Source organism: Chiloscyllium plagiosum, unplaced genomic scaffold, assembly GCF_037043375.1.
Source record: "Chiloscyllium plagiosum isolate Xiang-an unplaced genomic scaffold, Cpla_swu_hap1 HiC_scaffold_6, whole genome shotgun sequence".
Classification (NCBI taxonomy): Eukaryota; Metazoa; Chordata; class Chondrichthyes; order Orectolobiformes; family Hemiscylliidae; genus Chiloscyllium; species Chiloscyllium plagiosum.
The window spans coordinates 12,248,995-12,272,339 of record NW_028270144.1 but is presented as its reverse complement, the minus strand read 5'-3'; the positions used below and the strand labels follow the sequence as shown (position 1 = coordinate 12,272,339).

Below are 23,345 nucleotides of genomic sequence, written 5' to 3'. Positions count from 1 at the left end.
TTGCACTGACTGGCAGTTGAGATGGAAGTTCTCAAATCTTAGAATATGGCTCAAGCTCATAACCTTCCAAGAAAGAGCTTAGAGTGCTAATACTGAAGGGATCCAAATCTCCAGTGGGTAGCAGGAATCATATACACATTTCTCCAACAAACCAATTGTGATCAAGACCCAGGTAGATTTACCACGTACAATCCTGAACTATTACAGAGGAATCTCGATTAGCTGGCTGTTGACTATCCGAATTTCCGATTATCCAGACTAGATCGCAAGGTCTCGATGCTTGGCTAAACAGTTATCCAGCATTCGATTATCTGAATAAAATACTCCCCGCCCATGTCATTCAGATTATCGAGGTTCCTCTGCATACCAAATAACTAGGTCTTTACTCCCACGTATTCTCTATTTTTGCTGGGCAGCGTCTCAGCCTGTTAAATGGAGTGAAGTAATTAATTGTCTATAAAGTGCTTTGGGAGATCCTGAGGCATATATTTTTCACTTTGTCATCCAGATGTAAAGTGAATCCAAGCTTAAAAGAAACAGAGTGAGATCATCAGTCACCTTGTAAGGAACGTGTAAATATGAAATACTGTAATAATCAAGTTCTCAATGCCCAAGTGTAATATTACACTATTAGTTTAGCTTGTGAACATGATTGCCATACACTAGTTAAACCAAAGGGTCTACTGCATTTCCATGCTGTATGACTATTTTTAGTTTTAATCAAACAGCATGGGTGTTCAGCACCCTCAACTGGTTAAATGAAGGACTGCAACTGTGCAGATTATTGTTACTTTCTAAGCGCATTTACATTAAGCACATGGGTGTACATAATAGTTTCTGGTCTCCAATTACACCACTGTAATCTTTTTCAAATGGCATAATTTTAATTGTCCTAAGATTTTCTTTAAAAATTCATTTAGACGGGAAATTGCCTTGGATTCAGCCTCAGAGACTCCCATAAACTGATCCCTATGAACTATTAAGTCTGTATTTTTCTTTTAAATTCCCAAGAGCTAAGGACAAGAAATTAAACTGAGTGGTCAGAGAACACCTGGTAGTGTACTCTGGCTTGCTAGAGTATATCATGTGTGACAGTATGGTCGCTCATCTTTGGTAAACAGATTTGAGACAGACTAAGAATAATCTGTTATCATCAAGCCAGGGCATCAAGTATAATTCAATCCTAAAAAAATGAGCGATGTCAATCTGGTGATTGACACAGAACTAATTACAAGCCAAATAGTGACACAGCATGCAGTAGACAGGGCTACTTGATCCCACAATGAACAGAACAGACCCAAACAGCCAGTTCTGAATGGTTAACAATGAACAGGAAGCGGCTTCACAAATATCTACACCCTCAATGACTGTTGTCAGTCTTCAGTCAAGTGGATTAATTCTGTGATATCAAGGGGTTGCACGCTGCAATGAACATGGGCCTTGAAATAGTACTGAAGACTCCCATTTCAAAAAGTAGCTACACCAGGAGTCAAGGCTCTTCCAGTACAAACATAACACTGGTATCTACATGGCAACACCGAAAATTGCCTAGCTGTGTTCTGTCCGCAAAAAAAACTGATAAAATATCCAACCTGGCCACCAATTGTCACCCTTTCATTTATTCTGGATTATCAAGAAAATGGTGGAATGAGTCAATGTTGGCACACCAGCATATGTTCACTGACATCTTGCTCATTTGACAGTCAGTTTGGAGTCTGCCAGGGTCACACTTCCTGACCACATTACAGCCTTAGTTCAAATAGGGTCAAGAGAGGTGGAACAGCAAGGAAATCAATATGACATCAAGGAATTTGAGTAAAACTGGATTGGCTATCTGACAGAAGGCAGAGAGTTGGGATAAAAGGTTCTTTTCGGAATGGCAGCTGGTGACAAGCGGTGTCCCGCAGGGTTCAGTGTTGGGGCCGCAGCTGTTCACATTATATATTAATGATGTGGATGAAGGGACTGGGGGCATTCTAGCGAAGTTTGCCGATGATACAAAGTTAGGTGGACAGGCAGGTAGTACTGAGGAAGTGGGAAGGCTGCAGAAGGATCTAGACAGTTTGGAAGACTGGTCCAGGAAATGGCTGATGGAATTCAATGTGAGCAAATGCGAGGTCTTGCACTTTGGAAAAAAAGAATACAAGCATGGACTACTTTCTAAACGGTGAGAAAATTCGTAAAGCCAAAGTACAGAGGGATCTGGGATTCTCTAAAGGTAAACATGCAGGTTGAGTCCGTGATTAAGAAAGCGAATACAATGTTGTCAATTATCTCAAGAGGGTTGGAATATAAAAGCACTGTTGTGCTACTGAGACTTTATAAAGCTCTGGTTAGGCCCCATTTGGAGTACTGTGTCCAGTTTTCATCCCCACACTTCAGGAAGGACATACTGGCACTGGAGCGTGTCCAGCAGAGATTCACACGGATGATCCCTGGAATGGTAGGCCTAACATATGAGGAACGGCTGAGGATCCTGGGATTGTATTCATTGGAGTTTAGAAGATTAAGGGGAGATCTAATAGAAACTTACAAGATAATACATGGCTTGGAGAGGGTTGACGCTAGGAAATTGTTTCCGTTAGGCGAGGAGACTAGGACCCATGGACACAGCCTTAGAATTAGAGGGGGTAAATTCAGAACAGAAATGCGGAAACATTTCTTCAGCCAGAGAGTGGTGGGCCTGTGGAATTCATTGCCACAGAGTGCTGTGGAGGCTGGGGCGCTAAATGTCTTCAAGGCAGAAATTGATAAATTCTTGATGTCACAAGGAATTAAGGGCTACGGGGAGAATGCGGGTAAGTGGAGTTGAAATGCCCATCAGCCATGATTGAATGGCGGAGTGAACTCGATGGGCCAAATGGCCTTACTTCCGCTCCTATGTCTTATGGTCTTAAAAGGAATCAGACATTAGTTCCTTACCTTATACCATACTGCGACAATTCCTCAGGATAGTGTCCTAGGCCTAACCATCTTCAGTTGTTTTATCAATGACATCCTTCTATCATGAGGTCAGCAATTTGGATGTTCACTAATAACTTCATTAATTTCAGCATTATTTCAGCCTCATCAGATACCGAACCAACATGGTCACGTTCAGTAAAACATGGAAAATATCCATGGTTGAGCCTGGAAGTGGCAAATAAATTAAAACCACGCAAGTGCCAGACAATGATCATCTCAAACATGAGAGAATCAACATCCCGGGGGTTACCACTGACCAGAAACTGAACCAGGCCATCCATTTATAGTTACTGTGGCTACAAGAGTAGGTTAGGGTATTGAATTCTGCAAAGCGTAACTCATCTTTTTTTTAAAGCCAAATCAATACAATTTCCAAGCCAGGGTTGAGAGGATTACAGTACTCTGCACTAACCTGAACTTCAACAACACAAGATGTTCCAATATCCAGAACAAAGCAACCTCTTCAACTGGCACTATCAACCAACTTCAACATTTACTAAAGGCACCATCACACAGCACATTAGCAATGTACACCACCTATAAGATACTGTGCATTAACTAACCAAGACTCCAATGACATCACCTTCCAAACCCAAGATCTCTACCACCTAGAAGGACAAGGGTAGTAGATTCATGGGAACATCAACTCCTTCAAGTATTTCCAAACTACATCTCATGCTGATTTGGAATGACTTCATCATTTCCTTCACAGTGGCTGGGTCATAATCCTGGAACTCCTTCGCTACTGCATTGTAAATATGCTAAGACCGTTGCCCCCCCCCAAAAGAACTGCAATGGTTTAAGAAGACAGCTCATCCCAAACACAATAAGGGAGGGGCAAGAAATTCTGATCTAGCCAGGGACTCCCACATGAAAGAATAAAACGATTAAAAAAGAATCAAAAGTTGATTATTTCAACTAACAGGCAACGAATATGCCCAGGCAGCTCAATATCTCAAATGAGATAGAAGTCATTTTAAGTAATGTTCTGTATGAGAAAGGTTGCAACCAGCCATTTAGTGCAGGAAATCTCAGGAAAAATAGATAACGGAGAGAGGGTTCATAGCCAAAGGAGCACAAACGGGAGATCTTTCAGAGATCATTTGTCGTGATGCAGGAAGACTCCAGGTAATCTGCAATGAGTTAAGTTTTAAAATATCAATACACAAAAAGGTGATAGATGATGTTCTTTCACAACAGAAAACTGGTCTCTTTCCATGTCTCTTGTGAAGCATCAATCTTGGAGACATAGAAGCAAAGGGCTATTGATATTGATATAGCGTGTGAGGTGGACTTTGAACAATGACAAGCATAGCTTCTGAGCAGAACGTTCGGCTTGGTACGTCAATTTCAAAGGGTAATCAGATTAGTCGTTCTGGAAGCTTCAGATAGTCTCAATGATCAATGAACAAGTCACCTGACTCTTGGAAACTATCACAGCATTGTTTTAAAACAAAGTTGTAGTTTGGAAGCTTCCCCACACCTCCACTACTTGCCTTTAAACAACCGCCAAACCTCAAACAGATTGTTGTTCGTAGCAAGCTGCCCGGCTCTCAGGACAACTCCATACAACCCTGTCATGGTGGACGCTGCAAGACATGTCAGAGTGTGGACATAGATACCACCATTACGTGTGGGGACACCTCCCACCTTGTACATGGCAGGTACTCATGTGACTCAGCCAACGTTGTCTATCTTATACGTTGCAGGCAAGGAAGCCTGGAGGCATGGTACATTGGGGAAACCGAGCAAAGGCTACGACAACGGATGAATGGGCACCGCACAACAATCAACAGACAGGAGGGTTCCCTCCCAGTTGGAGAACACTTCAGTGGTCCAGGACATTCAGCCTCGGACCTTCGGGTGACCATCCTCGAAGATGGACTTCGGGACAGGCAGCAGAGAAAAGTGGCCAAGCAGAGGCTGATAGCTATGTTCAGTACCCATAGGGAGGGCCTCAACCGGGACCTTGGGTTCATGTGACCACCACTGCACTACACACACGCGCACACCTATACACACACACGCACACAGACACCCACACACACACACACCCTTACAGACACACACACTCCCATACGCACCCCCTCACAGACTTAAGACACTCTGCATTCACTATACACACACACACACACTTCCTGCATTTCTCACACTCACAACCCCCAACCCAGACAGACAGACAGACACAGACAGACAAAGACCCACATGCACACATATATTTTGTGGGGTGAATTTGTACTTGCAGGGTTACATTGTACTTTGCTCAAAAACTGCATGAATTTATGTAAAACTCCGTTATCTCACTTTTTAGATTAGAATCAATCTAAACATCGTGGCATAGACAGAGAACACAAGAGGCCAACACCCTCAACATATTGTCTAGCTATCACCATTGTTAACAGCTAACCCGAGAATGCAACTTTTTAAAAAAAAGGTTTTGTGATTTGCACATGAAAGAAGTGAAATAATCATGGTATTCTAACAGATGAAAGGATTAACAGACAATCAATTTTTCAATGTATAATTTCAGTTACATCACAGAATTTATAGCAAAACTTTACAGTGTGTGTTAGGATTGAGCCCACCACCACCACCTGATGAAGGAGCGTCACTCCAAAAGCTAGTGTGCTTCCAATTAAACCTGTTGGACTATACCCTGGTGTTGTGTGATTTTTAACTTTGTATTCCAAATTAGTAAGCAAGGTCGACACATTTAGAAACAGAATAGTACAACAATTTCTGAATACATTTCCACTTTGTCCCCCTAAATGCTTTCTTACTTTTGAAAGGAATTGCAAAATTGCAGTTAAACTGATGACAGCATCAAATAAAAGCTATTAGATAAAATGTTAAATGGAAAATGATATAAACTATAAGTAGAAATGTATTTACTTAAAAGTAACATTGATGTACATTGTAAAGAAAGGACAAACTTGCATTTATTTTCTATTTTTCATGTCTTCAGAATGCCCTAACAAGCACAATGATTACATCTGAAATAGTGCCACAGGTGTAAGGCAGGGTTTGTATTGCAGCAAACAGTCTGATTGAACAACACTTATTTAAGGGATGACTGCACTAATTTAAACAGTAGAAACAAGTCAAGGCACAACTAAGATCAGAATGTGAGAAGGAATGAAATAGAAGTGCACAAGAAAATAATTAAGTCAAGTCCTCACATATGTTATCAGGTGAGCAAGTAACCACCCAAGAGAACTAAAAAAAACATAAATGTATGTTGCACTTACACTTTCAAAAGACACCTGAAGAAATACTGTGCAATCCAAAATGCTAGTTTAATACCCTCTAAGAATTCAGTGTAAACTTTAGGAATAGTTAAGAAATTGGGTGTATGGTAGGATGCATGTACTTGTCAAAGACATATAGGAAGACAATCAATTCCAGATTTTTCCTAGGAATCAACAGAGCGTCTAACTTACATCAATAGCATGAATCCAAAATTGCAAATTGAAGATGCCAAACCAGGAGGGGCAGCATTGTAAAAGGAGATAAGTTCGAAACTAAGTATAGAATTTTGGCAGGTGGTGGCCTCATGGTGTTATTGCTGGACTATGAATCCAAAGACCAAGATAATGCCCTGGGGACCATAGTTCGAATCCCACCATGGCTGAAGAAGTTTGAATTCAATAAAAATCTGGAATTAAGAGCCTAATGATGATCATGAAACCATTGTTGATTGTCAGAAAAACCCATCTGGTTTACTAATGTCCTTTAGACAACGAAACTGCCATCCTTCTCTGCTCTGGCCTACATGTGACTCCTGGCCCATAGCAATGTGGTTCACACTTAACTATCCTAAGGCAAAAAATGCTGGCCTAGCCAGTGACAGCCACCTCCCGTGAATTTAAAAAAATGGGTGAAACAATTGCAGATGTAATTCGATGTGGTCAGATCAAAAGTTTATTTTCTGATTATATGAATGGCAGTAAACTGGAAATGGAGGTAGTGCAACAAGACCCAGGTATCCTTGTGCAGTTGCTAAATGCGATCGTTTAGGTGCCGCAGGCAATGAAGAAAGCAAACAATATGTTGGCTTTCAGAGTGAGAGGATTAGAGCATAGGAGCAGGGATGGGATGCTACAGGTGGACAGGCCCTTGGTGAGACCACACCTGGAACATTGTGTGCAGCTTTGATCTCCTTATCTGAGGAAGGATACTTCTGACAATGGAGGGAGTGCAACGAACTGCCATCAGAACGATTCCTGGGATGGCAGAACTGACATATGAACAGACACTGCATCACTTAGTACTACATTCAATATAGCTTAGAAGGATAAGCTGCTGGAGGTGGGCAGGGGCGCAGGCTCTCAGAAACCTGTAAAAATCAAAGAGAACTTGACAGAATAAATGCAGAAAGGTTGTTCCTGATGACCAGTGAGTACAGAACCAGGGTCACAGTTTCAGGAGATGGGGTAGACCATTTAGGACTGAGGGCAAGAGAAATTTCTTCATTGACTAAATGGTGAGCCTGTGAAATTCTCTGACACAGGAAGCAGTTGTGACCAACATACTTAGGCAAAAGGGGCCAAAAGGTAAGGGGCAAAAGAGGGAACAGGGTACTGAGTTGGATGATCAACCATGGTCATAATGGTTGAGCATTTTGAAGGGCCAAAGTGCCTACTCTTGCTTCTCTTTTCTAGGTTTCTAAAAGCAAAACAAAATGAAGGCAGAGGTTCTGACTTGAAAATGTTGGAGCTCACTATTCAGTGCAGAAGGTTTTAAAGAACCTAATCAAAAGGTGATATGCTGTGCTTCAAGGTTACTCTGCGAAGCCACGCATGGACAGGCTACAGGAGTTGTAAGGGAAAATAAAGTGATAGATGACCAGAAGGCCTGGGTGACGTTTGCAGGCCAATTAGAAATGCCACACAGAGCAATTATCCAGTTTGCCGCTGTTTCCTTATTATATAATAAAACTAAGCTGCCATCAGTGTCATCACATTATAATAAATTTATATTAGCATAAGGAAATTACTAATTTTTGTGGAATGAGGTTCTAAAACTTTGGAAAGGAGCAAATAACAGTACGGGTGTTGCATCTCCTATTGATGCACAAGATACTGCTACAGGAATGGGAATATAGTGTCTGAAGAATGGGAAAGGGTGTTGCAGAAAGAATGGTGCCTTTGGTATGAATATTTGATCATGGCATCACACTGGATCTGGCAGAAGTAGCAAACAAAACTGCATAAAATATCCTACAACACTGACAAATTATGATTGAACTATATTGTGCCTTGGTCAGAATGAAGTTTAAATGCCACCTCCTGTTCTGGCTATTAAGACAAGTAGAAAACACATTACCCCTAATAAGTTAAAGTTCTGTCCAGTCAACCACAAAGTGGAAATGTGCGCAATGCAGGCTATCTAGGAATCAGAGGACATCAGTCTGTCCTCAGAAATTAAGAAGTGAAGGAGTACGCAAACCAGATTAAAAAGTAATTAAATTTTCCAGTTGGGGAAGAGGACAGGAATTGCTGCTGTTAGTCATCAATGTAATAGCAAATGGGGAAGGAATGGACCTGTGTACGATTAGAACAAAGAACAACTACATATTCAATTAAATTGATTGATTGATTGATTTTATATGTCACGTGTATCAAAGCACAGTGAAAAGTTTTGTTTGCGAACTGTACAGGCAGATCATAGTAAGCAAGGGCTATACATAATTAGGACCAATGTGAAGTCATAGAACGTAGAACAGTACAGCACAATAAAGGTTTTTCGGCCCGCAACGTTGTGCCAACCTCTAAGGTCAAACTAACCTATATACCCTTCATTGTAGTATCATCCAGGTGTCTATCCAAGAATCGTTTAAATGTCCTTAAACTATTTGACTCTACTACCACCTCTGGCAGTGCATGCCATGCACCAACCACTATCTGTAAAGAACCAAACTCTGACATCTCCCCTAAACCTTCTTCTAATCACCATATTATGCCCCCTTGTGACAGCCATTTCTGCCCGGGGAAAAATGTCTCTGACAATTCACTCTATTTATGCCTCTCATCATCTTGTACACCTCTATCAAGTCACCTCTCATTCTTCTTCATTCCAATGAGAAAAGCCCTGACTCCCTCAACCTTTCTTCATAAGACATGCCCTCCAATCCAGGCAGCATCCTGGTAAATCTCTTCTGCATCCTCTGTAAAGATTCCACATCCTTCCTGTAATGAGGTGACCAAAACTGAACACAGGGCTCTGCAGAGCTGCAACCTAACCTTGCAGCTCTTAAACTCAATCCCCCTGCTAATGAAAGCCAATACACCATATACCAACAACCCTATTGACTTGGGTGGCAACTTTGAGGGATCTTTGGACACGGACACCAAGATCCTTTAGTTCCTCCACACTGCCAAGAATCCTGCCTTTAATCCTGTATTCTGCATTCAAATTTCACCTTCCAAAATGGATCACTTCACACTTTTCCAGCTTGAACTCCATCTGCCATTTATCAACCCAGTTCTGCATCCTGTCAATGGCCTGTTGCAAATTACAACAGGCCTCCACACTATCTACCACTCCACAACCTTCGTGTCACCGGCAAACTTACTAACCCACTCATCCGTTTCCTCATCCAAATCACTTATAAAGTCACAAGGTGCAGAGGTCCTAGAACAGATCCCTGCAGAACACTATTGGTCATCAAGCTCAAGGCATAATACTTTCCATGTACCACCACCCCCCGTCTTGCATAAGCCAGCCAATTCTGTATCCAGACAGCCAAATCCCCCTGTATCCCATGCCTTCTTACTTTCTCAATGAGCCTACCATGGGGTACCTTATCAAACGCCTTGCTAAAATCCATGTACACCACATCCACTGCTCTAACTTCAATGAGTTTTGTCACATCCACAAAGAATTCAAAAAGGCTCGAGAGGTATGGTCTGCCCCTCAAAGCTACGCTGACCATCTCTAATCAAACTATGGTTTTCCAAGTAATCATAAATCCTGTCTCTCAGAATCCTCTCCAATAATTTGCCCATGACTGATGTAAAACTGACTGGTCTGTAATTCCCAGGATTATCCTTATTCCCTTTCTTGAACAAGGGAATAACATTTGCCACCCTCCAATTAGCTAGCACCACTTTAGTGGACAGTGAGGACACAAAGATCATCGCCAAAGGTGCAACAATCTCTTCCCTTGCTTCCCATATGAACTTTGGGTATATCCCACCTGGCCCAGGGACTTATCTATCCCTACGTTTTTCAAAATTTTCAGTAGATTCTCCTTCTTAACATCAACCTGTTTGAACATATCAGCCTGTTTCAAGTGTCCTCACAAATGTCACGGTCCCTCTCAGTAGTGAATATTGAAGCAAAGTACTCGTTAAGGACCTCCTCTGCCTCCAGGCGCAAGTTCCCTCTACTATCCCTGATCGGTCCCACCTTCACTCTGGCCATCCTCTTGTTCCTCATATTAGTGTAGAATGTCTTAGGATTTTCTTTAATCCTACCTGCTAAAACCTTTTCATGCCTCTTGTTCTCCTAAGTCCATGTTTCAGTTGCTTCCTGGCTACCTTGTAGCTTCCAGAGCGCTATCTGATCCTTGCCTCCTCAACCTTAAGTGAGCTTCCTTCTTCCTCGTGACTAGATGTTCCACATCCCTTGGCATCCAAGGCTCCTTCATCCTACTATTTCTTCCTTGCTGGACAAACCTATCCAGCGTTATCAGCAACTGCTCCCTAAACAACTTGCACATTTCTGTCAAACATTTCCCTGAGAACATCTGTTCCCAATTTAAATACCCTGTATAAGTGAGTTGGAGTCAAAGGAGAAGTTGGTCAATTCAGCCTTGTGAGCAGTATGGTGGGCGACGTTCCCTCTAAGCTGTGTGGCTACAGGGAAAGTCTGCTCATGCTGTTTGGCATACCATGCACGGTTTCCACTTCAAAAAATGCTGCTATGCACAGATCTCAGGAGGTCTGCGCAGCAGCAAGTAAAGTTAGAGGGACCGTTGGTGGTGAAGCATAATGATTGGTTAGGCTTCTGGTCAAGGAGAAATGGAGAGCTCTCAGGATGCTGGAAAATGTAGGTGTACAGTGACTGGACACTTGCAAGTTCTTTTTGTAGGTTGCTCAAAGTTAAAAATCATAGCGCCAGGTTATAGTCCAACAGGTTTATTTGGAAGCACTAGCTTTCGGAGCACTTCATCAGCTGGTTGTGGAGTATAAGATCATAAGACACAGATTTATAGCAAAAGTTTACAATGTGATGTAACTGAAATTATATATTGAAAAAGACCTGGATTGTTTAAGTCTCTCATTTTTTAGAATGAACATGTTGGTTTCAGTTCTTTCATATGTAACTCGCAAAACTTTTTTTAAAAAGTTACATTCCCAGGTGTACTTTAAAAATTGGTGTCATTGTTGGCCCAGATAATGTACTGAAGGTGTGAGCTGTCCTGCGTGAAGCCACAATGGTCAGACTGATTCTAATCTAAAAAATGGATTTCCAGAATCTTACATGAATTCATGCAGGTTTTCAGCAAAGTAAAATGTAATTCTGCAATGTAATACTCCACAAATCTATGTGTGTATATGTGCAGGCAGGTGGGTGGGTGTGTGTGTATGTTTGGGGGTGGTTATGATTGTCTGTGAGACAGTACGTGTATATGCATGAGTGTTTTGTAGGTGTAACACTGAGCTCTTGGTCATGCATCATCCAAATTTTTTCATCCCTCTCTCATTCTAACATCACAAACCTCATTCACTAACGGATCCAATAATGCTGAATATAAACTCAAAGAATGGTACCGCATCATTCCAGTTTACACTTTATTAACCTCCTGGAACTGAACTGGGTTCAACAATTAGAGACCATAAACTTTGCCTCTGATTCTTTGACAGTAATTACTGACCATGATTCTGCTTTTCCCAATTATATCTTTGATAGATTTAGCTTCCTTCTTGTCTCATTGACATCTTTTACTTTGCAGCATCATTGTTTGTTATTTAGTGTCTGTTCCTCTCCACTCTATGATAAGTCTTTGCTTTTGTTCATCACAAATATCTTTATCCTGAAACAAAACTGTTAAAATTACTGCATCTGCAGTATTTTGTCTTTGACATTTTTTTCTGACCAACAGACACTAATACAGAATTTCCAACAGTTTCAGCTTGTGCAAATACACAAATCTAATAGCAATGATTAATAATCCAATATTGTCTTTCATTTGATTTTATTGTAGGTATAGTAAGTGGAGTTTAAAGAAGGCAATCAATTTTAAAACCCTCACAACTCTGAAGCTATTCAACTGAAGGAGAATGCAACAGACTTTAGGGCTATACATACAGAACTAAAATTTAAGAGAGAGACATTACTCTAACCAGACTCCTTGCATTCAAGTGTCCAGTTTGGGCAGAGCCAGGTAATCACATCCAGGACAGTGGGTTGCAACTGTCTGCTGCATAATCGCAAATGGAAAGTCTTGCATGTGCAAGGCAACAGTGCAATTGGGCATAATTCTTTCCTTACCATTATAAAGAAATCCTTGATGTGATCAACAATAACAATTGACAGTTTAATTAGTGCAGTGAAAAATGTCTATAATTGAATAAAAGCATTTTTAAGAAGGATAGCCGATCCGTCAACTATGAATTGCTTACTTTCAAATGACTAAGAATTATAAAATAATAATGAATATGTAGCAGCTTCATGCGTGTGGATGTGTTATTTAGAACTTAACATGGGAACCATTTAAAATCTGCCCACTTGTACCCCTTGTTTTAAGAATATGAGCTTAATTTGAAGAATTTTCCAACCAAGCACAATGAACAGAATTTTGTCATTATAATATGAACTTAATTCAAGTGAACTAGCAAAGATCAGGTAAATGCAAAAAGTTATTTTGCATGTAACCTGCATTTAAAATTTCACGATCAGGTCAAATTCATCAATATAACTAGTTCAAACAACTTGTTATATATCCCCCCCCAAAAAAAGAGTTGTTATTTAATAGAGACCACAATCTTACACATTTATACATAAAGAGTTACACATATCTTAAAGGTATGATGACAGCTACCTCCATTGACACCATGCAAGAAACATTAAAACAGGAGATGAAATAGCTTATACTTAAGGGACAGAAACACAGATTTGTACAAGTAGGCAAGATTCTTCTGGGATCATATAAAAGAATATGCCTCAATGGCAATTCCGATACTATAATGTAAAAGATAATATATTAATTCTAACACTCTCACTTTTAGATTATCTTAAAAAGATTTTACCTGACACTGCAATCAACCTGGGATGGGGTGGGGAATCTCTCTCTCTGGGTGTGGGGTGTCTCTCTCTCTGGGTGTGGGGTGAGGGTTGAAGGTGGGTGGTGAGAGTGGGGGTGAGGGTGGGAGATCAAGGGCGGGGTGGGGGGGGGGGCGAAGGTGGGAGATGAGGGGGTGAGGGCGGGGAGGGGGGTGAGGGCCTGAGGGTGAGGGGGTGGGGTGGTGAGGGGTGAGGTAATGGTGGGGGGGGGGTGAGGTGAGGGTGAGGGGGGGTGAGGGTGAGGGGGGGTGAGGGTGAGGGGGGGTGAGGGTGAGGGTGAGGGGGGGTGAGGTGAGGGTGAGGGGGGGTGAGGGTGGGAGGGTTGATGGGGTGGGGGTTGAGGTAAAGGAGCACGAGGCTCGAACCGCGCCTCGCTTTAAAATCTGGAACATAAACACAAACCTTCATGACTGTTCGGGAACAATCCGCATTCAACTGCTTCACTCACACACACACTCCATCTTTACACGGAGTGGGGAGGGGGGGGGTTGAAAACAACAGGCCGGAAATGACGACAAGCACCTCCATCAGCTTCCGCTCTCACAATATGGCGCCAAGGGCCTCGCTGCTCCTGTGGCCCGGAGAGCGCCTGTGCAGAGCAGGCAGCTCCTTTCGGTGCTTATACAATTCTGATGAAGAGTCACCTAGACTCGAAACGTTTGCTTGCTCTCTTACCACACATTCTACCTAACCCGCTCCGATTTCCAACATTTTTATTGTTTTCACTGCGCCTATGCTGGACCAACCAGCTCCTGTGGGTCAGTCTGCGCTTGTGCAGTTCCGACGCTTGTGTGTGAGAGAATGCGCCTGTGCGGTACCGGCAGCTTCTGTGTGTCAATGCGCCTGTGCGGTACCGGCAGCTTCTGTGTGTCAATGCGCCTGTGCGGTACCGGCAGCTTCTGCGTGTCAATGCGCCTGTGCAGTCCTGGCAACTGGTGAATGCGCCTGCGCGGAGCCTGGCTGACCCTGGGGTCGAGGAGCTGTGGTGATTTTTACCTGAAACAGTGAGTTGAGCCTCAGTCAGAGCGAACCGTTCCTCAATACTTTATTATCGTTAATGGCGACGGTTGTTGGATGTTGGTAGTGGCTGCTGTGTAATACTGATGATAGTGAGGGTTCACCGGATTGGCGGTTGCCCCCCCCCCCCCTGTGGCCATTCAGCCCCAGCAGCTGCACCTCCATTCACCTTCAAACTGAACCAGGCTCGACTATTCTGTCTGCTGTAATCTCTCTCTCTCTCTCTCTTCCATCCCCCTTCCCGTTCCTGTGACAAGCCACTGTTGACAGTTCTTGGCTTGGTGTTTCCTCACCCTGTTTCATGTTTGTCTGGACAGGGCTGTTGGGAGTTAGCCCAGCCCTTTTCCATTCCTGCACCATCAGATCTTCAGTGCTTTCGAGGAGGTGAGGACTGCAGATGCTGGACGGTCAGAGTTAAAGAGCGTGGTGCTGGAAAAGCACAGGCGGTCAAGGCAGCATCCGAGAGTCGAGGTTTCCGGCATAAGTCCTTTATCAAGAATGTGACGGGGAAGTGGGGCTGAGAGATCAATTAGATGGTGGGGGACAGGGGCCTGGGATGGTGATAGGTAGATGGAGGTGGGAGTGTGATAGTGATAGGTTAGTTGGGAGGGTGTAGGTGGGAAGATAAACAGACAGAGAGAACAATTCAAGAGGGTGGTGCTGAGTTGACGCTTCCTCTGGCAGTTCATTCCATACATGCAACATCCTCTGTATGAAAAAGCTGCCCCTTTGGACCCTTTTTAGGACCCCTTTTTCCTCACACCTTAAATCTAAGCCCTCTAGTTTTGGACCCCCCCCCCCCACCCTGGGGAAAAAAGACATTGGCTTTTCATGTTATCCACCCCCCCCCCCCAAACACCCGATTTTATAAACTTCTATAATGTCATCGCTCAATCTCTGCTCCAGGGAAAATTATTGCAGCATATTCAACCTCTCCCTATAGCTCAAACCCTCCCGTCCCAGCAACATCCTTGTAAATCTTTTATGCATCCTTTCAAGTTAATCAGCATCTTCCCTATAGCAGGGTGACCAGAATTGAATGCACTATTCCAAAAGTGGTCTAACCAATGTCCTGTACAGCTGCAAAATGACCTCCCAACTCCTATACTCAGTGCCCTGCCAATAAAGGCATACGTACCTTCATTACCTTGTCTACATATTACTCCACTTTCAAGGAACTACGAACCTGCACTGCAAGGTTCTTTGTTAATTGCCATTAAGTGTATTTGATTTGATTTGCCTTGCCAAAATGCAACACCTCACGTTTATCTAAACTAAAGTCCATCTGCCATTTCTTGGTGACTGTCACCATCTGTCCAGTGCGTTCTGTTTTTGTTGTTGAACTTAGTGCACGCTGCTTGATCTTCCAAAAGCAGCAGAAGCAAATCAAAGTTTGACATCTCCTTCATTGTTCCATTTACTGGCAATAACAGATTGAGATTTGACACCTATTCAAATGATGCTTCCCGGACAGAGTCATAAAGTTTTACAGTGTTGAAAGAAGCACTTCAGCCTATTGTGTGCAGGCCAGTCATCAAATGCTTATCTACTCTAGTTTTATTTTGCAGCACTTTGCCTGCGGTCTTGCATCCAATGATGCTTCAAGTGATCATCTAAATGCTTCTTAAGTGTTACGAGATTCCTGCTTCTGCTACCCTTTCAGTCATTGAGTTCCAGGTACCCATCACCCTCGGGGTGAAAACATTTTTCCTTAAATCCTCTAAACCTTCTACCCTTTACTTCAGCTACAGTTGGTGATTCTTTTCTCATTTATGCCTCTTGCTTTATCTTTTGTGTCTTTTCTTTGTCCCATTATCATCCCATTATGCCTTTTACAATGATCCCTTTTATCATTTAAACTCTACTATTTTCCACCCTGTCTCTCTCCCCATCACCCAGTCCTGACGAAGGGTTTCAGCCCGAAATGTTGACTTTCCCGCTTCTCAGATGCTGTTTGGCCTGCTTTGCTTTTCCAGCTTCGCATTTGTTTGCTCTGTACAGGTGTTTGGTTATCTCAGATTGCTGGTTGATTGGAGTGTGGTGCAGAGTCAAGATTAGAGTGGTGCTGGAAAAGCGCAGCAGGTCAGGCAGCATCCAAGGAGCAGGAGAATCAACGTTTCAGGCAAAGCCATGATTTGGAGATGCCGGTGTTGGACTGGGGTGTACAAAGTTAAAAATCACACAACACCAGGTTATACTCCAACAGGTTTATTTGGAAGCACTAGCTTTCGGATTGCTGCTCCTTCATCAGGGTGTTGTCAGCATTCCTGATGAAGGGCCTTTGCCAGAAATGTTGATTTTTCTGCTCCTCGGATGCTGCCTGACCTGCTGTGCTTTTCCAGCAGCAATCTAATCTTGACTCTGATCTCCAAAATTTACAGTATTCACCTTCACCTGGAGTGTGGTGCAGATGATACCAACCACACATTGCAGTGGTTCTTCATGGTGACTTGCCTTACACCATTACTGTTGTGAAGTAGTATCTCTAAAGCCTCTACAACACATTTGAATTTGCCTCTGAAGTAAGATTCTTGTTATTTGTGCAAATCCCTAAAGGCTTTATAGCATTATTTCTCATTTCAGCTTTACACTTCCAGAATTGACTTAATGTCACAGTTCATACTGCAGTTGAGGAACTGCATGTCTGCACACTTGATTTCCATTTTCCATTTAGAGTTGCAACATCAATCACATTTTTTTTGTCTGTTCATCAGGTGACAGCTAAGTCTACTTTTATGGACTTTCTTCAATGAAATTGTTACTTATACGAAAGAAAAATATCCATTCCACTTTTCATTTTCTTCCTGAATCTTGAGCCTTCCTATAGCTTCATCCTGGAAAGACCAGTTAACTCCCATTTGGGCACTGAAGTCTCTTAATTTCAGCATTAAATGTGGTGCATACTATAAAACAATGGCATTTCTATGTAGTGTCCACAATATTGAGTATGCACCATGTGCTTTGTCAACTATTTTCTTGAATTTTAGTTTAATTCATCCTCATCCTATGAATGGTTTTTCAAAAATGACAATTGCTTCCTTCTCTTTAACCAAGCTTTTGATGATCTGTCCTAATGTTTCCTCCCTGTCTTTTGAATTGGTAGGTTACATCTGTGCACTATTACCCCGAGTTCAACATGTCTGCAGCATCTGCATCAAATAATTCGCTAATAAAGACTGTGGCCAGTAAAGTGCCTTTTTCTGACTTGTGTTCAACACTGGAAAAAATCCAGAAAAGTAGGTCCAGACCTGATAAAAATAAGTATTTCAAGGACTTTCTGGATTCGTGGAGAAATTTCCATGACACACTCCATAAGAATGATTTAAACACTACTGATTCCTTCTACCCAGCACTGCGTCTAATTCTTCCTCAGCTCGAAAGGGAAAGGATGGCATATGGAATAAAAGAGACAATGCTTGCCAAACTTTACATTGATGTTCTTGGTCTACCAAAAGATGGAAAAGATGCACTTAAGCTTCTGAACTATCGAGCTCCAACCAGTTCACATGGAGAGGCTGGTGATTTTGCTGTGATTGCATATTTTGTTTTGAAGCAGAGGTGTCCAAATAAAGGCACGCTGTTTGTGCAGGATGTGAATGAACATTTGGATTCTATTGCACTCAATAATGCTGCCAAGAAAAAAGATTTGATCAAAAAGAGTCTGCTGCAGCTAATCTGTCAGAGTTCAGCTTTGGAACAAAAGTGGCTTATTCGTATGATCTTGAAAGATATGAAACTTGGTATCAGTCAGCAGACTATATTCCAGTTATTCCACCCAGATGCAGCAGAGCTTCACAGTGTAACGACAGATCTGGAGAAAGTTTGTAAACAGCTTCATGATCCTACAGTGTCCCTCAGTGATGTCTCTATCATGATGTTCTCTCCTTTTCGGCCAATGCTTGCCGCCATTGCTAACATAAAACACATTGAAAAGTTAATGCACAATCAGAGCTTCTATTTGGAAACTAAGCTGGATGGAGAGCGTATCCAGCTTCACAAGGACGGAGATGTTTACAAATATTTCTCACGCAATGGATATGATTACACCCAGCAGTTCGGTGCTTCTCCATTGCAAGGATCCCTCACACCATTTATTCATAATACCTTCAAGAGCAATTTGCAGAACTGCATACTTGATGGAGAAATGATGGCTTACAACCCCATCACTCAAACCTTTACGCAGAAGGGCAACAAGTTTGACATCAAAAGAATGGTGGAAGACTCAGAATTGCAAACTTGTTTCTGTGTCTTTGATGTGTTAATGGTAAATAACCAGAAGCTGGCAAATGAAACCCTCAGGAAAAGGCATGAAATTCTTCAAACTCTCTTCACATCAGTGCCAGGGCGCATTCAGGTTGTGGAGAAAACTGAGATAAAATCAAGAAAGGATGTAGCTGATGCCCTAAATGAAGCAATAGATAAAAGGGAAGAAGGAATCATGGTGAAAGATCCTTTGTCTGTGTATAAACCAGACAAGCGTGGTGAAGGCTGGTCAAAAATTAAGCCGGAGTATGTTGATGGCTTGATGGATGAGCTTGATATCTTAATTGTTGGTGGTTACTTTGGGAAAGGACATCGCGGTGGAATGGTATCTCACTTCCTATGTGCTGTCGCAGAGCCTGCTTCACCTGGTGAGAAACCATCAGTCTTCCACTCGCTTTGCCGTGTCGGATCTGGGTACACCATGAAGGAATTGTACGATCTTGGGCAGAAACTGGCTGTACACTGGAAACCGTACCGCAAAAGAGATCCTCCACCAAATATCCTCTGTGGCACAGAAAAACCAGAGGTCTACATTGAGCCATGCAATTCTGTTATTCTACAAGTTAAAGCAGCTGAGATTGTGAGCAGTGATATGTATAAAACTGGTTGCACCTTGCGTTTTCCGCGAATTGAAAAGATCAGAGATGATAAGGATTGGCATGATTGTATGACATTACATGATTTGGATCAATTGCATGATAAGGCATCCGGGAAACTTGCATCAAGACATGTTGACCTAGATGATGAGGAACTGGACAAGAAAAAGCGTAAAATTCCTTCAAAGTCCAAAAAGTTGATTGGCATTGCAGAACAGTTTAAAGCCCAAGATCTGTCCAGTGTTGACAAAGTTTCTAATATTTTTGAAGATGTTGAATTTTGTGTCTTGAACGGTCTTGATGACCATCCTAAAGCAGAACTAGAAAAGGGAATAGCTGAATGTGGAGGGTTGGTCGTGCAGAACCCTGGGCCAGACACTTATTGCGTTATTGTTGGCAAAGTTAATATCCGCGTCAAAAACCTTATTGCTGCTAATGAGCTTGATGTGGTCAAAGCTGACTGGTTGGTGCACTGTTTGCAAAAGAAGTGTTTTATACCATGGCAACCCCAGTTTATGATTCATATGTCACCTTGCACAGAAAAACATTTTGCCCAGGAATATGATTGCTATGGAGACAGTTATTACGCTGATGTTAATAAAAACCATCTGCGGGAGATATTCAAAAGAATGAGTAAACCAGAACACCATTTACCCTTTAAAGCTATTGCTGACTTGGAACAGCGTTACCTTTGGGATGCGTCACCTCTATGTATGTTCAGACACTGCATCGTTTATGTAGATCTTTACGCTATAATTGGTGATGCTAGTGCACAGGTACATGGCACAAGCTTAGATTTGAGAGTTTTGGAGTTGCGATTTCACGGTGCACAATGCGTTACTAATTTGACCGAAGGTGTCTCACATGTCATCGTTGGTCGTGATGTACGACGTCTTTCCGAACTAAAATTGCTCAGGATGACATTTGAAAGGAAGTTCAAAATTGTACTGGAATCATGGGTAACTGATTCAGTAAAAGCAGGAAGTGTGCAAGATGAAAAGAATTACCTACTGTAGAAGAAATAATCTCTGAAATATGAGCAAAATGTGGGCAGTGTAGAATTTGTCTGCAAAATTGCTTAAAGATCAGTGTATCTGAAGCTGTACAACTCTACTCAAAACTTACAGTTTTCTTCTTTTGTTGCACTTATTTTTCTCATGAACACGTAGCAATAGATGACCCAGATGGAACTTTTTAATTTTCACTTTTCAGTTTGTCCTCCAAAAAGGATGAGTTTCTTAATACAAGCAAAAATACATCAATAATATTAGTATCTGATTATCATAAATTTCAGTTGGGTAACTAAAATGCTTGGCATCACTCCAGAAATGGAAAAGCAATCATCAACATTTAAATTTCAATGTTGGTACTAAGGCTTCAGAAATAATGTTAAAACAGCAAAAAAAAAGTCAATACTAGAGGTGAAAGTAACATCAAAATGTTGAACCTAATCATCATAAAGTTAATATTCTCATATTAAAATTTACATCCTTTATAGATAACATCCAACATCAGTCAAAAATCAGACACAGAGATCTTACCAGCTATTAACTTTCATAGTTAACAGTGAATATTGTAGTCAGTCATTATTATTTGCCTTGTCTGCCATAAATGTAATATAGAAGAACCATGATTATCCAGCATTCGATTATCCGAATTTCGGATTATCCGTACAAGATTGTAAGGTCCTGATGCTTGGCTAAACTGTGTTATCCAGCATTTTATTATCTGAATATTCGATTATCCAAACAAAATACTGCCCACCTGTGTTGTTCAGAAAATCGAGGTTCCTCTGTATTTACCATTCTCTCTAATATGACTGTTTGTTTCAAGTGGCATTTTGTGTCACCTTACAAACTGGAACTGTTTCAAGTATTGAAAGTGACACTTAATGAAGCTAGAATATTGGTTTAAGTTAGTGATGTATACCTCAAATTCCTAACCATTTGTTGCACTGTTCCAAGCAAACCAAAGAACAAGCTTTAAACAACATTATGGACAAAAGTACAAACTGAGTGTTGTAAACTTTCCTTACTGAAAGGAAAAAGGAACAAACTGAAATTAAGACATTCCATGACTAATCAGGGTGAAGGTGGTGACATAAATTGTGACAAATTGTGAGACAGTGGAGGAGGATATGTGGTTTTGCATAAAACTCCCTGATTCTGCTGCAAAGTCGTTGTGGTAGAATCCATGAAGCAAATACTTGTTAATGTTTTAGAGGGTGTTCTCAAGCATGTTCATTCATCTCTTTAAGGGAGCTTCTGAGATTTTAACAATGATTATATATGTACTTTCAACACATACAGAATTTTCTGAATGCGTTAATCTCCATAGACCATAAAGTTATTTGTTTACCCAGTTAAATACCATTGGAATCTTTGAATTATTGAAACTGCAGGGGACTTGGTACATTGTCTGAGAGCTGCTTAGTTTTGCTTCATTATCTGTAAAATGCATACATGTCAGGTCATCAGCTTTTTGCACCAGATGCTTCATTAATGTCTATATATTGATTTCCATTTTTGAAGTACATTATGTTCCTTATTGTGTTGGAAGATGCATAAGTTGAGAATAATCCATGGTAGACCACATGATATGGCAAGTAGTGGAGTCGGTTAATAATGGGTTGAAGTAAGGAAATGTCTCTGAATAAAAATTGTCTGACTTGCACATGCTGTTTCTATGTTATAAATTAACTTTTTGGATGTTAAAGTAACTTTATCTTTTAAATGTGAAAGATTAATTTCTAACAATGAGTTGCTGATTTTCATCAGTGATGATACAAACAAGTCAATGAAAAAATAGACTTTTTTTAAAGAAAGGAGCATTCCCATCCCTGTTTTTGCTCCAAAACTAAATTGTAATTCAATATTAAAATGTATATTTTGAGTATCTTTAGCAATGATAAAATGATATTATTCAGAAAGAATTTTACATTTTTACTCAGTCTGGTGTTTATATGTGCTGATATTTTTCTCCATCTTAATATCATTAAGTTGTGCTTTGGAAAATTATTTAATAAAAGTAAACTCTTTAAATGTGGAACATGTTGGCTATTTGTGCATTACATTGATATCCACGATTACATAATAATAGATATTATCCACTCTTTAAAAAAGACAACCAGATCATGAACAAGTGGCGGTTTCCTCTCCTCAAGATAGGTGACCAATATTCTATAGCTGGGCACTAGACAAAGCTTGCAACCAGTGTGAAAGTCACAGATAATTCCACAGCAATGCGAACTCCCATCACCGTATTTTCAAATCATCCACACCTAGAAATATGAGACTCTACATGTCGCTCTTCTTTAACTTTGTAGGTTTATGTGGTATTACGATCATCTAACTCTGAAAATCTTTCTGGTACTTGCAACTGCATTACAGTTTCCATATGCAGAGTAAGTTCGTTTTGAACTGAAGCCTGTGGCTTTATTCACTGCTTCCTAGTAATACTGATGTAGTCTGGAATTTGTTATCCATTGCCTGGTGCCTCCATATCTTCACAAAAAGGACAGGCGTATTTTGGAAAATTATTTCAAAAGGCAACTGATTGGGTAATTTCAATGATTTTTATCTAAAATTGTCACTTTTCATTATCTGTTAGAAATTTGGTTTTACCATTTGCTACAAGCTTAATTTGTTACTAATAATGGCTTAGGAGAAAGCGAAGACTGCAGATACTGGAGATCAGAGTCTAAGAGTGTGGCGCTGGAAAAGCACAGCCGATCAGTCAGCATCCGAGGAGTAGGAGAGTCAGTGTTTCGAGGAGAAGCTCTTCATCCTGATGAAGACAGACAGGAGGTGAATCTTGTGCAAATTATAATGTGTCCTTAACTACAAGTATGACCTCAAAACTCTTGAGCTGCTACTCTTCCAGAAGTACAGAATGTTGTTATTTTGACCTCAAGCCTGTCCCAGGGAAGGCTTAATTTCTATAGCATGAAACTGTCTCTGCCCTGTGTGGGCATCTGCTCTGGCTTTCAACCTGGGTGTTGAAACGGTGTTTCACCACAACATAATGGGAATTTGCAAAAATATGCACAAAATGCAGAAAACATCTGAAGCTCACTGTGCTACCTATCCAACAGTAAATGAGTGCCTTTGATTGCATTTAGGAAAGCAGTACTTGGCTGTTCCCTCCGTGACTACCTGGTCAGGTCTACGCCCCCCCTACAACCCACCCTCCCATCCTGGCACTTTCCCCTGCCAC

General features: G+C 41.3%; 2 protein-coding genes across 3 annotated transcripts in view; one reads left to right on the top strand and one right to left on the bottom strand.

Moving 5' to 3' along the window:
* Positions 1-13,955, bottom strand: part of abhd13 (abhydrolase domain containing 13) — a 33,140-nt gene extending 19,185 nt beyond the window's left edge. Inside the window, exon 1 of the mRNA XM_043691188.2 lies at positions 13,657-13,955. The gene's annotated coding sequence lies outside the window, so the exon portion shown is untranslated. The remainder of the gene's footprint in view (positions 1-13,656) is intronic.
* A 24-nt stretch (positions 13,956-13,979) lies between these two features.
* lig4 (ligase IV, DNA, ATP-dependent) lies at positions 13,980-22,178 on the top strand. Of its 2 annotated transcripts, none has more exons than XM_043691186.2 (2): positions 13,980-14,258; positions 17,375-22,178. In XM_043691186.2, the coding sequence occupies exon 2, from the start codon at positions 17,408-17,410 to the stop codon at positions 20,144-20,146; it is 2,739 nt and encodes a 912-aa protein (XP_043547121.2). In that variant the 5' UTR covers positions 13,980-14,258; positions 17,375-17,407; the 3' UTR covers positions 20,147-22,178. The 2 variants fall into 2 exon arrangements, with proteins under 2 accessions (XP_043547121.2, XP_043547122.2); XM_043691187.2 differs by lacking the exon at positions 13,980-14,258 and adding an exon at positions 14,637-14,655.
* The last annotated feature ends 1,167 nt before the right edge of the window (positions 22,179-23,345 follow it).